Source organism: Ailuropoda melanoleuca, chromosome 15, assembly GCF_002007445.2.
Source record: "Ailuropoda melanoleuca isolate Jingjing chromosome 15, ASM200744v2, whole genome shotgun sequence".
Lineage (NCBI taxonomy): Eukaryota > Metazoa > Chordata > Mammalia > Carnivora > Ursidae > Ailuropoda > Ailuropoda melanoleuca.
The window spans coordinates 80581104-80596777 of NC_048232.1; the positions used below are offsets into that span (position 1 = coordinate 80581104).

The 15674-nt window shown below is 53.8% G+C and overlaps 1 protein-coding gene and 1 long non-coding RNA gene across 4 annotated transcripts in view; one reads left to right on the forward strand and one right to left on the reverse strand.

Moving 5' to 3' along the window:
• Positions 1 to 4077, reverse strand: part of LOC117796460 — a 12053-nt gene extending 7976 nt beyond the window's left edge. Inside the window, exon 1 of the long non-coding RNA XR_004620989.1 lies at positions 3608 to 4077. This is a non-coding gene — a long non-coding RNA (uncharacterized LOC117796460). The remainder of the gene's footprint in view (positions 1 to 3607) is intronic.
• Positions 4078 to 4595: 518 nt separating this feature from the next.
• Positions 4596 to 15674, forward strand: part of CYTH4 (cytohesin 4) — a 29202-nt gene continuing 18123 nt past the window's right edge. The window contains exons 1-4 of one of the 3 annotated variants that reach the window (XM_034643487.1): positions 4596 to 4757; positions 12601 to 12683; positions 14885 to 14949; positions 15190 to 15256. In XM_034643487.1, the coding sequence (XP_034499378.1) occupies positions 4739 to 4757; positions 12601 to 12683; positions 14885 to 14949; positions 15190 to 15256 (234 nt within the window). In that variant the 5' untranslated portion in view covers positions 4596 to 4738. The remainder of the gene's footprint in view (positions 4758 to 12600; positions 12684 to 14884; positions 14950 to 15189; positions 15257 to 15674) is intronic. The other 2 variants (XM_002914565.4, XM_034643488.1) reach the window with 2 other exon arrangements.

A 15674-nucleotide genomic window follows, 5' to 3' on the forward strand; every position in this document is an offset into this window, starting at 1 on the left:
GGAGTGGGTAGGCTGTCTTTCCAAAGTCAAAGGTGATCTGATGTGAGCCTGGCACTGTCTGTGGCTGGGCTGGCTGCCCTATGGAGAAAACCCATCTAAGAAAGAAACAGCTCAGACAGACTGAGAGAATGGGCAAGAGAATGAGAGAGAGAGAGACACATCTTAAGTCTCTGATATCCATATCCTCAAGGTCAACCACATCTCCAGGAACTGAGCCAGTAAATTCCAGTTTAAGCTAGACTGAGTTACGTTTACTGAAAACCAAAAGATGTTTGAATTCTATATCCTCATTATTCTCTTCAATGACTCACACAGGCCCATCATCTGGACTCAGCATAATTTATTAACCATTCAGTCCCTGATGAGTGTTTGACTCTTACCAAATTTCCCTGTTACCAATGGGATGCTGGGAAGAAACTTCATGGGCTCATCCTTTTCCACGTGTGTGTAATTATCTCATTAGGGGCAATTTCTAGACATGAACTTGGACATCAAAGTGATCTCTGCTGCCCTTGATGTCCATCCCAGCCTTTGACTTACTAAGCCATGGACTGTCCCCCAGGCCCAGCTTCCTCCTGTCCCTCTGTGCTACAGGGTCCCAGAAAAGTCTTGCGGAGAAACCTGGACAAGGAATGATAGGTCGGGGGGATATCGGGCATGTTTGGAAAGCCCCCTCCGAAGTCCCACTTGCAGCTGGGGTCTCATAGGCCAGAGCCATAGCACTCCCAAGACGCAGGGGTGTTCCATCTGCCTGGCAGAGGCTCCCTCCAGTTCCGAGTCATGAGAAAAAAATGAGAAATCAGAGAAAATTATGAAAGGGAGGGACTTCAAAGATGATTCATCACAGACACACACCCTGCCCACTACCTGTCACGTCCCACCCGGTCCAGATGACTCAACCACGTGCCCCACATGGGCCAAGATTTTTGTCTGTCTTGTGCCAATGCCAAGAACAGCACATGGCATGTAGTGAATGTACATACATCTACTCTACTGGATGGATGGATGGATGGATGGATGGATGGATGGATGGATGGATGGAAGGTTTACCCCAACTGTGCAACCCAAATGGGTTCAAGGGCAGGTTCTGCCCCTTACTCACTCTGTTAAGACCCTCTCTGAAGAGGTTTCAGTTATCACACATGTAAATGAAGTCATTGAATTAGACCATCCCTAAGCTCTTTCCAGCTCTCTTGCCCTTGAGTCAGCTATGTCCAACAGGTGACAAATTCTGAGCTTTTGGGCAACAGAAAGCATCACCTACATGGTTTTATTACAGTCGGATTCAAGTGCTGGATCTTTCCTACCTCTCCCCCAAAGAGTGGGCAGGCCATTAAACTTTCTAAATGTTTGAAGCGATGCTTATATAAGTTCAAAGTAGGAATGAAGTCACACGGGACAGAGTTTGAATCTGAGCTTGCCTCTTCCTGGCTGTGTGACCTTAAGCAAGTAACTTAACCTCTCTGAACTCAGTTTCCATATCTATAAAACAGGGATAGTAATTCACTTTGTTGGGTTATGCAAAAGATTAAATGAAAGGATTTGCAAGCACTTAGCACAGTGCCTGGTGTGTAGTGAGCTCCATAAATGGTGGTGGGGGAGGTTGTCTAAAGACCTCCCAGACCCCATGTCTGGGGATTGCTGTGTGTTGTCCCATAACCAACTATGAACTTCCACGTAGTTCACATGGAGAAAACAGAGACCCGTTTCAGGAAAAAAGGCTGACCTCAGGCTAGAAAGAGCCTCAGAAAGGGGTCTTTAAAGGAAGCCCTTCCCATTTTCATCCTTCTTCCCACCTGATATTCAGGCACAATGGCTGGAGATCAGGCAGCCACGTTGGGCCATGAGGAGACCTTGAGGATAGAAGCAAAAAGTTAGAGGAAGCCTGGATCCCTGATTCCCTGGCTTCTATGAGAACAGTCCTATATTACCTACCTCGGGCTTCTTTCTCCCAAGAGATAAATATACCTCCAACTTCTTTAAACCACTGTTATTTGGGTTTTCTGTTTCCTATAAAGAAACTTAATTTTATCTGTCCCCATTTTGCAGATGACAAAAAAAAACAGGCTCAGATGGGAGAAATTCACCCAGCTAGCCAGTGCTGAGTTGGGATTTGAATCCAGGTCTCCACGACCCCCTCCTATTAAATCTACCAAACCCATTGCCACCCACAATGAGAAGGTCCCTCCCTCTCAGACTACCTGCATACAAGCTGTTAGGCTTGACCAGGACTGGAGGGGCAGAAGGAAGCGAGATGCAATCACAGAAGGCTTCACAGAGAAAGCAGCATTTGAGTTGAGTCTTAGAGAATGAGTTAGTCATAATAACTGAACCACCTACCTAGCCCTTCCGACAGAACAGGAAGCCCCAGTTGCCAGCCTGTGGCCCCGGGCAAGGGACATGTACACCCATCAGGCAGCACTGGGGCATATTTCAGGGGTCTCCAAGACCGTCGTCGGGTTCAGTGATTCACCTGGGGGACTCACAGAACTCAGCACATAGTCTTACCTACAGCCATGATCTATGACAGCAAAAGGGTACAAAGCGAACCCAGCGACAGTGCCTGGGGTGAGGTCCGCAGAAAACCAGGCATGAGTGTCCAACAGTCCTCTCCCAGCGGAGTCACACAGGAGGCACTAAATCCTCTAGTCGCAAAGTGTCCAAACGCACATGAGGTGCTGTCAACCCGGCAAGCCCAGTAGGGACTCACCGCCCGGGGTTTTTACTGGGGGCTGGTCACGTAGGCATCTTCTGCCCAGCATATACCAAACTTTCAGACTCCCAGAAGGAAAGCAGGTGTTTAGCATAACCCACGGTGTTTACACAGTTTAGGCTCAGTGAGCCACTCTCATCAGGGAACAGCAAGATCCCTCCAGAAACCCAAATTCCCAGACACCAGCCAAAGGCCACACCTGCAAGCAGTCCTGGTAAAGGATCACAGCCCCAGTCCTGCTGTGTTAACTTTTCTGCACAGGGAATGTCACCTTGAAGTGACCCAGGAAATGGGCTTTTGTGCTTCAGACCCAGATGCGTAGAGAAAAATCTAATTTACTATGGAGACCATTTCAACAAGTTTGCTAGAGAATGACCTTGAGCTAGGCAAGAGCCCAAGGGCAGCGGGGGGTGAGGGGGGCTGGTTCCAAGAGTCCTGAGAGCACAAGACAGGTGGGTCTGGCCCTGAGCTGGCCACTAACTCAAGTTCCAACTTGGTCAAGCATGTCCCAGAAATGAGCCTTGGTTTCTGCTTCAATGAAATGAAGGCATTGGATTTCACCTGTATCAGTGAGCTCTCACTGCGTAACAAACCACCCCAAGAGTTGGTGGCTTAAAACAGCCATGGCCTCCTGTCCTCCAGCAGGCTAACCCAGGCTGGTTCCCATGGCAGCTGGGCAGGCAGGTGGCCAGAGAGAGATACAGCCCAGCCCAGATTCAAGGGGAAGAGAAACAGATTCCACTGCTTGGTGGGAGGAGTGGCTGTGTAGTTATGCAAAGAGGGGTGTACACAGGAAAGGGTGGAAAGTGGAGCCAACTTTGGCATCAACCACACTATCTCCCCTATGTTCCTTTCATTCATTCATTCATTCATTCATTCATTCATTGCTCTTACCAGACACGGAGAAATGGAGGTGATATTGTCCTCATGGGGCCCCCGGGCTGGAAGGGAAACAGATGAATAAATCGATAGGTGCCACAAACTTACACCGAGTGACCATCTATTTTATAGCTATTTCTTTACACAACACTTTTTCCACAAAGAAATTAGATCAACTTGCAAGAAAAGGCATAGCAATAAAATTGGGAATTTTAACCAGAAAGAAAATAGAAACCAAAAGGGAAAGGAGACGGTGCTCATTGAGTCCCCACTGTGTCCCAAGCATCTTACACACATTCTCTCCCACCATCTTTTCTATAACCCTGAGGAGAGGATTATCATTCCCCTTTTCTAGGTAAGGAAACTGAGGCTCATTGCAGATAAGCGACCTTGCCCGAGTTCTCACCAGTCCCGAGGGGCAGAGCTGAGAGTCATACAGCTGAGTCTGGCCCCAAAGCCCATATGCTACGGTAGAACGGCTGTAAAGGAGCTTCAGGTTTGACTCTGAGTTTCCTAGCAGCCTGAGGGAAAAGAGAAACTAAACATATCGCCAATTGGTCACTAGACAGGAAAAAGCCAGACATGTCATTGAGGGGAAGCAAAGCCTTTGCTAATGCTGAATCCGAGGGAGAGTGGACAAATTAGAGCTTGTAGGGTGGGGTCTTTGGGGTCCAGCTGTCCAGAGGTGACCCTTCAGCTGATATCTGGGGAGGTTGCTAAGTAAATGGCCCGTGTCCCCTGGAGAAGACTGTGTCCCCCAGCAGCCATCATCCACTGTGTACGCATGCGCACGTGTGTGTATGTGTGTGTGTGTGTGTGTGTCTCGCTGTCTCACTTTCTCTTTTTATCCCCCAACCCCTCCCTTTGTTTGTCTCTGTTGTCTCTAAATCTCCCTTGCCTGCACCCAAAAATGCAAAGAGTCCCCGCTACTCGAAACTCTGCTGGTTTTAGGAAGTGCTGCTGCGTCGACAGCCTGCACACCAGATCCTAGCAGACGGGACCTACTTCCTCCCCACCAGGCACTGGGCGGGGCGACCCGGAAGGGGCCAGCGTAGCCGAGGTGACACATCTCTGCCCGGCCAGCTCCCGCAGCAGCTGGATCAGCAGGCCACGGCAGCACAGGCCACCCTTCCCCAGCGCCTCAGAATGGACGTGTGCCACCCAGGTAAGCACCTGGGGCCAACCTCTCTGGGCCTGTTTCCTCTTCTGTAAAATGGAGACAATAGTGCCTGCTTTCCCAGGATCCTGGAAGGAATCGATATAGACATAGGTCTAAGACAGGTGGGAAACGCAGAAGCAAGCAACAAAGGTTTATGAGCTCAGGCCGGGTGCCAAGCTGTGCTCCAGGAGCTGGGGGTCCAGTGAACAAAGCAGGCCCTAGAGCTCACGCTCTGGGGGGGAGACAGACAGTAAAGGTATTCACGTAATACACCAGGAGGCGACAAGCGGAAGGAAGCACGGCCAAGTAGGGTAAGGATGATGGGAGAAGGTGGTCGAGAAGGCCTCAGGGGGAGACACCATTTGGTCAGAGGCCTGGAGGAGGGAGGGAGTGATCCATAGTGGTCCCTGGAAAAGGAATATTCCAGGGGGAAGGAACTGTCAGTGCAAGAAAGCTTGCTCAAGTTGAAGATGACAGTGGTTGTCTGGGGGGCACAAGGGCCCTGAAGCTCCCGTTTAGCCTCAGGCAGGGGGGTGAGGACAGCCTTTGCGGAGGCTGAGGCCACCGCCCAGAGCGCCCGTGGAGGGGGCGCAGGGAGAAGCAGCAGAGACCCATGGCTGAGACCCTCCCTGGTAAGCAGGACCCTGTGTCGAGGGGGAAGAGGAGAGAACAGGATGGTGTAGCGTCTCTGCAAGACAGGGAAAGCAGGGCAAAGCCTCTGTGCCCTGTCCTCAGGATATCCCAGTACTGCCTGGAAGTCTGGCGGACCAGGGCTGCCAGGAGCTGTCCAGTTTCCCAGGTTCAGATGACATCCACCCTGCGAGCAGTAGAACCCTTTCCTCAAACAAAACCTAACACAGAGCGGCCTGACCCCGCCCACCGGGCCTCCCTGGCCCCGGGCTCTGGGGAACACAGAGAACCACCCATCCCTTTCAACAGCCTTTGGGCTTTCGGTGGCAGGTGGCTCATGGCCTGGACGGGCTCCCGGAATATGTCTTAGGTGGCGACTAGAAGACAAGAGGGGACCCACAAGGAGCAGCCCTGGGCTCAAGGTCACTCAGCAGATACGAGGCGACAGGGGCAGGGAGGTCATGCCCGCACACGCTGCCTGGCTTCCCACCATTACTACTTTGTTCTTTCGGGGCTTCACAGACTGAGTCCTTCAGAACAGGGATGGCTGTCTCCATAAGGAGGAAACGGAGGCTCCCAGAGGTGAACGGGGAGGAGAGGACTGACGGGAGGCCAGAAGCTAGGTTGTTCCTCTGCTTTAGGCTGGCCCTGGGGGAAGTGGATTGAGAAAAGTCGATGCTCGCAGTATGTTGAGAGGTTTGAGATCTCCATGGATTGGTTCATTCATTCGTTCATTCACTCATGCTATCAACGGTCCGCCTGTGGGCAGGTCCTGTGCGGGGCAGTGCTGGGGACCGCAGTGACCCGGTCGTGGGCCCAGCCATGGGGGAGCTGCTGATCCAGGATGTGGGGGAGGGGGACACAGATCCTGCAGCACAATGCCCCAGGCCAGATGAGGAAGCGGCTCCTTCCACCTGGGAGCGGGAGATCTGGGAAAACTTCCAGGAGGAGTCAGAAGGAGGGAAGGAAGGTCACCTTCCATTACCCAGAGTGGGTCTTGATCAAATCTCCTCCACAGCCAGGTGCCTTCCCCTCTCGGAGCTCAGATCCGTCATCTTGTCAGTGGGTTCCACGCTCCCGGCCTGAGCTGGGAAAGTGAGTGAGTAGGGCTCGGGCGTCAGCCCTGCACCAACCCGCCAGTGGTCGTGGTGAGCATTTTCCTTCTGTGGGCTCCGGTTCCCCATCCGTCCCGTAGACAGGATGGTGGCCAAGGTCCCCCAGGACAGCCTCCCCTCTTGCCATGTGTTCTGCCCAGAAGCAAATCAGGCCCCCTTCCCCCCGCAGGGCCTGCCAGGAAGACAAGAGGTCCAGGCAGCAAAGCCCCTACGTGACCAAAGACAGCACCTTTGGGCTGGTGCAGGGAGGCCGGGTGCAGTTAAAAATAGACACAGCTTGGCTCTGGGGGTGGGGAGGAAGCCACACGACACCCACAGAGCTTCGGGGGCTGGGGCGGGGAGCAGCTCTGCCAGACACCCCTCCTGCCCCAGAGCCCCTCTCGCAGAGACTCTTGGGCGCCTCTCCCCTGGGGGGGGCCCAGGAGAGCGCCCTCCTCTTGCCCTGGAAAGGGGAAGCAAGGCCAGCTGTCCTGGAAGCGGGGCTGCAAGCAGAACGATTTCTAAAAATATGATGGGAAAGAGGAAGGACAAAGGGGAAGTCAGGAGGAGCTGGGGAGCAGATAGGGGTGGGCACTGGGGCACCCCCAGCTGGCCTGGGCAGGGGCGCAGAGGGCAGCCCAGCCTGCAGTGTGGGTGGGGTCCGTTGTCCACGGGCAGCCTTTGCGAGGTGTGAAACTCAGAGCCAAGGGAGGAGCCCGCAGTTCATGGTGGCGGCTCGGGTCCTTCTTCTATTATTTGTTTGTGTTCTATTTCTGTTGTTATCAAAATGCACGCCCATGAGCTGCTCCGGTGTTTGAAACTCCAGCATCACCAGGCTCTCACTCTGTGTCCTTGTCACCCTTCCTGAACCATCTCTGCGCTTGGCTCTGAAATGCAGAGAAGTCCCCGCTTTGAAACACAGAGGTGAAGGGTTGGAAGGTTGGGCGCCTCGGGTGACCGTGGGGACCGCACAGGGGTCAGAATCCTGCCGAAAGGGGACAGGGGACTGAGAGGGTCCATGAGCCTGCCTGCCAGACCACAGAACAAGTTTTTATGCAGAAAGAATGCAGGACCAACTTCCCACACGCCCGTGCCAGCCTGCTGTCCCGAGAACACTTTCCACCCATGCCTGTGCCTCAGTCTCCCCAGCTCTAGGAAGTTGGCCTGGTTCTCTCTCTCACCCCCCAGAAAGGGAAAGAGGAACAGAGTGCGGGCATCATTCCGCAGCTGGCCTTCATTGCAAACACGGAGCGATGGTCAGCATTTCCATGTCAGAACCACCAGGGCCAGTGTCCGATGGGGTTTTGACAATTTGCATGAAAATATCTGGCGTCAGAAGATCCACATCAGGGCGGTGGCCTCCGAGTCCTAGCGGGGCCTGGGTGTGCCCACCCTCCAGCTGTGTGGCCTTGGGCAGGTCACTGGACCTCTCTGAGCCTTAGGAGCCTCATCTATAGAATGAGATCAGACAGACCTTCCTCCAGAGCTGCCGTTGGGATCCAATGGGTAGAGGACGGCGAGAGCCCGGAGCCCACAGGGCCTGGCACATAGTAGGTGCCCCAGCCGCGCGCCGCCCCCAACAGACGGCTTCGCTTGTTTATTGGGCAAGATCTCAGAGCTGTCCCCGCAGATCCTGGGATTGCTGTGGGGACAGAAGGGGAGGGAGAGGCCCAGACACTGAACCGGAGGGCACCTGAGAGGCGAGAGGAGGAGTGGGGGCTAGCAAGATAGAAGGGAGCAGGAAAGGCATTCCAGATGTAGGGAACAGCACGTGCACAGGCCTGTGGGGAGGGCGCCCGTGGGAGCAAGCACGGGTCATCCAGGAGGCTTCTGGCCCAGGGCAGGGACGGCATAGTGGGTGCTGAGGATGGGGGCGTGCCTGCGGGACTGGTGGGCCCCGGGGGGGATTCGGGGTCTTATCCCCAGGACACGGGGATGCCGTGGGAGTCTGGATTAGAGGTGCCAAGGGGAGGCAGGGAGACACAGGGATACCCTGCATTACCCAAGGCCGAGCCTGTGGTCTGCGTGGGGGTGGGGGTGGGGCCGTGGGAACAAAGGAGATGGACAGGGCATGAGGTGGGGAGACTTGAGGGCAAGAGTGAGAGCTGCGTGTCAACACGTCTCCTGGGATCCTGGCCACTTCCAGGAGCTCTAAGGATTAAAACGCATCATTTACACAAAGCTGCTGGCAGAAAGTAGGTGTTTCTGAGCTGAAGGTTAATGGGACTCTTGCTCTGTCCCCTGGCATAAGTGCCACCTCTCCCCTCCTCTCTGGAAACTGGGATCTGTAGGCCTGCAGAGCTCAGAGTTGCAGGGACAGAAAAGAAAACTCCCAAGTGGCGGTCCCCAGGAGGAGGGTACGCTGAGTCACGCCTACTGCTTGTGCCTGGATCCATGTCAGTGACCTGTTGGGGACAGAGCACCGTCTAACAGTCGTTGCTTTAGGGTGGATACTGCATCCATCCAAGCCCGCTGTCGGCTCCAAGCCAACATCTCAGCTGCACCTTTGAGAAGCTGTGCCATTGCTCCAGCAGGCTGGCAGCTTCTGGTGGCAAGTGTCGCCTCATCCGTGGAGAGTCGTACCAGCACGGGGCTGGCCGGTCAGAGACGGGCTGACGTCACGGGCCAGTCATTCTGTCTGCTTGGTGGTGCACGCCTTCTCTTGGATGGTTGCTGGAAAGCATTAGTGTGCCTCACAGAAATCTTCACCCTCGGAGCGCCTGGGGAGCTTAGTCCGTCGAGCGTCCAACTCTTGATTTCTGCTCAGGTCATGATCCCAGGGTCAGGGGATCGAGCCCCACATTAAAGTCCATACTCAGTGGGGAATCTGCTTGAGATTTTCTCTCCCTCTCTCTCTCTGCCCCCCCCACTTATACTCTCTCTCTCTCAAATAAATGAAATCTTTAAAAAAACAAAAACAAAAACAACACTTCACCCTCCATGTTCACTCCTAGGGGACCATCCACTTGCTCTTCCTTAGACCTCTCTGTTTCCAATCTTCCAATCTTCCTTCTTTCCAGCCTCGGACCAAGAGGTCAAGCCATCCTCTCTCGGTCACTGTTAACCTGAAAAATATAACTGCCAGTTATTTTACCAGCAAAGATGGGTTTATTCCAGAATAGTATAGAAATGCGATCCAGGACAACCAAGCTATGGCCAGACCCTAGGCAAGTCCACAGGACAGAGGAGAGGAAGCTCTTTTACAGAGGAGAGGGGAGACGGAAAGTTAACTCCATTGGAGTTAACGGGAGCTCAAGGTGTGGTGGCTTTTCATTGGCTGAGTTGTAACTTTCTCATCCGCTGGGCTGTTGCTGAGGGAGGAGAAAAGCCTCCTTCCTCCCGCTGGGAGAGTAAAGTAGGAGCTAAAATCTTTTCCACTTGCAAGGTGTGATCTCCTTCTGTTGGGTCTGCAATGCGGAGGGCATGAGAGCTCCCCCTGCTGGCCTCCTGACTCCATTCCGAAAGAGAGTGCCTTTTATTAATTTTCACACCCTATAGGCATGCGTATTCTCACTTCACGCCACTGCTCTTTGCCCGTGAAATAGACGAGCAGGTGCTCTGCCACAGTTCTGCCCGCTGGGAGGACTTCCACCACCGTCTGTCCAGGACGTTTTTGAGCAGGGCTGCAGTTCAATAGCTATCCAGCTTTTACTTGTCCCCAAACACTAAGCCACCCATTCTGGCACCGAGTTCTGGCATTTTGCTCCTTTGCCAGAAAGATCACAAGGGACCTACCCATGCAGACGCAGTGTGAGCTGAGGGACCAGATACAACCACAGTGGCTGACAAGGGGGCCTGTGTGACCTGTCCGTGGGGCTCACTGGAGCCCTTTGGCTCTGTTCACACTTGTTTCTGAGTGAACCACTTATGAAGGATCGCTCTGGTGCTCACATGACTTAATGACTTGGTGGGTCACAGACCCATCCTGACTGCTTAAGCAGGGCGGTCATTGTCAATGTGTCATTATCATATATAGTTGTCTCAGTGTTGCAGGACCCTTCCTTCTGGGGACCTAGCTTCTCCTCAGTCAACAGAGTCTAGGTCTGAATATTGGTTCAGGTCCAGAAACTAGGCAAAAGGTCTTGGCTTTTAATGCAGTGGCTGTCCTTGGGGAGGGGCATATCCTTGAGTGAGGCAGTTCCATTTGGCTGAGTTAAGTTCCTGGGGAGGGACTCAGCTGTGACAGCAGCAGGCTACCCCCCAACCCCACCCCTAGCCACTAAGAGAATGGGTGCCTTGGTCCTGAAGGGGAAAGCTGATGGCACAACATAGCACCCATTATACATGTGTTGGACACTTACCATTTTTTGAACACTTGCCTGGTGCCTCCCCATTTTAATACCCAGTTCCATCTCAGAGTCCAAGATGGCCGGGAGGGAGAGGTAGGGAAAGGGAGCCCTTCCTATTCTCTCTGCTTGCCACACTGTGGAAAGAGCCCAGATTTTCATTGACAGATGAATGAATAAAGATGTGGGATATATATACAATGGAATATTACTCAGCCATCGAAAAACATGTATCTTGCCATTTGCAACCATGTGGATGGAACTAGAGGGTATTATGCTAAGTGAGATAAGTCAATCAGAGAAAGACAATTATATGACTTCACTGATATGTGAAATTTAAGAACCAAAAGAGAGGAGCATAGAGGAAGGGAGGGAAAAATAAAACAAGACAAACTCAGAGAAGGAGAGAAACCATAAGAGACTCTTAACCATCGGAAACAAACTGAGGATTGCTGAAGGGGAGGGGGTTGGGATATAGGGTAACTGGGTGATGGGCATTGAGAAGGGTGTGTGATGTACTGAGCACTGGGTGTTATATGCAACTGATGAATCACTGACCTCTACCCCTGAAACTAATCGTACACTATCTGTTAATTCATTGAGTTTAAATAAAGTTTTAAAAATATTCTCTCTGCTTTCATTTGGGAGAGAGAATGTCTGTCCTTGGAAAACCTAAAACAAATGTGACCAGGTATTCCCTAAAGCTAGGGCTTAGAGAGTCAGGGAGCGTATGGACAGGCAGACAGGAGAAGGCATCCCAGTGCGGAGAAGCTGCATGGGCGAAAGTGGGGAAGTAAGACTGAGGGACAGTTTGGGGACAGTGAGGAGCTGGCAGGCTGGACTGTCAGGCTCTTACTGAGAATAGTGGGCAATAAGGCTGGCTAGTGAGGCCAGGACCAGAATGAGAATTTTTCTAAGTAATAGGGGGTCCACAGAGATTTTGACTAGGTGAGTGTTGTAGATGGAACAGGACACACGATGGGTGAGAGGGGGGTCAGTGTGGCACCTTGCACAGAATACCAGCACACACGTGTCTCCCCTCATTCATTTCCAGGTGATGAGGAAGGAACCCAGGCTTTGTAGCTAGCTCAACCCAAGTCCCACTCCGGCTCAGCAGCTTGTCCCTGTAGAACCCTGGCCAGGTCACCTCATCTCTCTGAGCCTCAGTGTCTACAGCAGGGACTGTGAATTGTCCCCCAAAACCCAGTCTTCCCATCTTACATAGTAAGGGTATCAGGACCACCATACTAAAGGCTTATTTCCCAGCTTCCCTTGCAGCTAGGTGTGGTCATGTGACTACTTCTGGCCAATGGCATGTGAGGTAAAATGATACACCACTTCCTGGTTGTGCAAATAAGCAAGTGGATAAGTGATAAACACGGGATCCAGGGAAAGAGTAAATGAAAGTTCCAAGAAAGGACAAATGCCTCCAGCAAGTATTTTGGGTAGCTGCTATGTGTCAGGTTCTTTCTAGGGGCTGAGGATGCAACAGTGAGTGAAAGTGTTGACATGTCTGCTCTCATGCTTCTGGGAGTATAATGAGCAGAACAGAAAAGATGCAAATAAACAAAATGGTTTCAGGGAGTCTGTACCCAGAGGGTGCAAAGCTGGGTGAGGGGGAGAGTAGCGGTAGGGCCTATTTTAGGGAGTGTAGTCAGGGAAGGCCTCCTGGAGGAGGTGACATCTGGGCCAAAGCCTGAGTGATGAGGGCAAGCAAGCCCTGGGTTTCTGGAGGGAAGAGGGCTCTGGGGAAGCGAGAGCTGGCCCATGTGGCTGGAGCGGAGTGATGGAGGGGAGGGTGGTGAATGGGCCAGTGACCGCTGGTTCTTCTCTCTCCAGACCCAGCGGAGCTGAGCAGCGGGGAGACAGAGGAACTGCAGAGGATCAAGTGGCACCGGAAACAGCTTCTGGAAGACATCCAGGTGTGTGCACACTCACACTCACAAACATGCGTGTGCATGTCCACACACACGTTCTTGCTGACACACCCTCCAAGCACTCCCACCCACAAGCAACATACTCCTACACGCTCACACACCTCCCCACTCACTCCTGACTGAGCCTGTTCGGATGGTGGGGCCGGCCCCCAGGAGTGGGGGGGACCGGAATCCCAGGGGGGCTCCCCACTGCCGGGCCCAGCTGCCAGGACCCAGAGAGAGCCAGGAGATGAGCATGGGGGAGGGGGGAAGGGGCAATCTGCTAAGCACCTCCTATGCGCCGAGCCCCGCCTGACGCTCTCTGCACTTCACGGCACGGCAGGCTTTACTCCCATCCGTGTGGCCCCCATCAGGTCTCATCTCTACGCTGGGCCTCAGTTTCAGCGCCTCTAAAACTTAAACCACTTCGTCAAGATAACACCAGTATGTGCCCAGCACTGGCCAATGCACCAGCCGCCCAGACGTTTCACTCATCTGGTTTTCAGCCACCTCTGAGGCAGGCCCTGGTTCTGTTCTTGGAGTGAACTGGGCTCAGCCCTGCCCCTGGGCCTTTGCACTCACAGTTCCCGTGGCCTGGGACTCTCCTAAGGTCTCCTTGTGGCACATCTTTCTCATGACTTCATTGTCAGCTCCAATGCTGCCTCCTGGAGACTTCCCTGACCTCCCCGCTGGGGTTGCTGGGACCCCATCCCCGCCCCCCCCACACGTCTACCTAAGAAAGTTGAAGATACAGAATCATTCACTCAGCAAGTATTTTCTCAAGACCTACCATGTGCCAGGCTCTTCCTGTACCACGACTCAGATCATTTACTTTTTTTTTTTTATTTGAGTAGAGTTGACACACACTGTTCCATTAGTTTCGGGTGTATGACATGGTCATTAGACAAGCCTATCCCTTACGTCGTGCTCACCGCAGTGTAGGGGCTCAGATCATTTTCTGCACGGTCATTTCATTTGCCCATGACCCCTATGATCCCAACCCCATCCGACTGGGAGCTCCGTGAAAGCTTGGGTTTCTCTTGCCCACCATATCCCCAGCTTGATAGTCAAAGCATAGTAAGTGCTCGATTAATACTTGCAAGTGAATCGTGGGGAAGCCGCTCAGTTAGTTGGCCAAGATCATCATATGGGCTGGAGACGACTGGGCTCAGATCTAGTCTCCAAGCCCCCGGCTGCCCCTGGGTTCCCAGACAAGCTTGGGGACCACGCTCATCCCACAGACTGCAGGGAAAGGTGAGGAACGGCTGGGCTGGGTTCTAGGGCTCATGCCAGGGACTCATGCTCCTGCCCTGTAGGGGGGTGCTGGACAAGCCGCCACTCTGCTGTCTGCCCAGGGGTCGTGGTTGGTGTAATTAGGGGGTCCTCTGGTGCTGGGCACCTCCTGCAAGGTCAAGATGAAAAAGACTTGAGGGGAGAGGGGACTGAGTCAAGGGCGAATGAAAGAGTCAATGGATGGGCGATAGAAGCCAGAGAGGAGCTGGGGCCTGTTTCTAGGGCTGGGATTCGTGCCTTGTAGCTGGGGAGGCAGTAGGGAGCTATGGAAGGAGCTGGGGAAAGGTAGGCTCCGAGCTGTGCTTCGGGAAGCTGGCAGCTGGGTGGAGGAGGGCTTGTTGGGTAGGCTTGGCTAAAAGGCAGGAGACGCCACAGCTGCAGAGGGGAGCTGGGAAGGATGGAAATAGAATGGGGTGAAGGGTGGGGACTTGGGCACTGCCTCCCCCAAGACAGGAGCCCTTGGGGAATCGGGTATCAACAGGCATATAGGTTGGCTTGAGAGTGTGAGGATAAGAAACAACTGGGAGGGGCAGCTGGGTGGCTCAGTGGTTAAGCGTCCGCCTTCAGCTCAGGTCATGATCCCAGCTTTCTGGGATCGAGCCCTGCATCGGGTTCCCTGCTCGGATGGGAACCTGCTTCTCCCTCTCCCACTCCCCCTGCTTGTGTTCCCTCTCTCGCTGCCTCTCTCTCTGTCAAATAAATAAATAAAATCTTCAAAAAAAAAAAAAGAAGAAAAAACATCTGGGAAAGGGCTCTTTCAGGGGTAGGGGCCCTCAATGGCAGCTCAGTGGAGTCAGGGGTCACATCCAGGTGTGGAAGTGGTCGTGGGGGAGGGGGTTCGGGAATCTCTTTCCATCCCAGCCTCCGCCCCTGAGATCCCCCCCGCGCCGTCATGCCCCCCTGCCACCCCACAGAAGCTGAAAGACGAGATCGCAGATGTGTTTGCCCAGATTGACTGCTTCGAGACCGCGGAGGAGAGGTGAGGGCTGGTTAAAATGCTGGGGCTGGGCCCATAGGAAGAACTTGATTTAGGAGCCCTGGGAGGGGCCCAACCCCTGCACTTCTCGTGCTCTCCCAGGTGATTCCAATGCAGGGTGTGAGAACGCCACTTGGAGGCTCTTGGGGAATACTGGCTCTGGCTGAGCAAGGCATCCTTGGGGCTCGGAGGGGGTGCCCTGGGGTCCTGGGGCAGTCCAGACTGACCTCTTTGTGTCTACAGCCGGTTGGCCCAGAAGGAGAAGGAGCTATGCATCGGGCGTAAGAAGTTCAACATGGACCCCATGAAGGTAGGCAGTTGTGGGGGGCTCAGGTGGTCATGGAGCCAAGGGAGCTGCAAGCTGGACACCTTCACAACGTCCTCTTGTTCCCCTCGACCGACAATGACCCACCTTACAGATGAGGAAACTGAGGCCCAGCAGAGCTCAGCACCTTGTCTGGTGTCCCAAAGCCCATCGGGGCTGAAGGGCTCTGTCACCCCACAGCATAGCATGAGGTGGGAGCCAGGAGGTTGTGGGGACATTTCGTGAAGGCCACGGACTTGGAGCCTGCTGGCTGAGCCTCTGCTTCCCCCTTAGATCCCGGGGCTCAGTCTCCAGAAGTGTGTTCCAGGCTTTCTGCTATGGGGAGCCAGTCTGGGGCGCTGGCACGGAGCACCCAGGGCTCAGGGACCGGCCACGCTCTCACCCCTCCCCCCCAAGCCCCCCC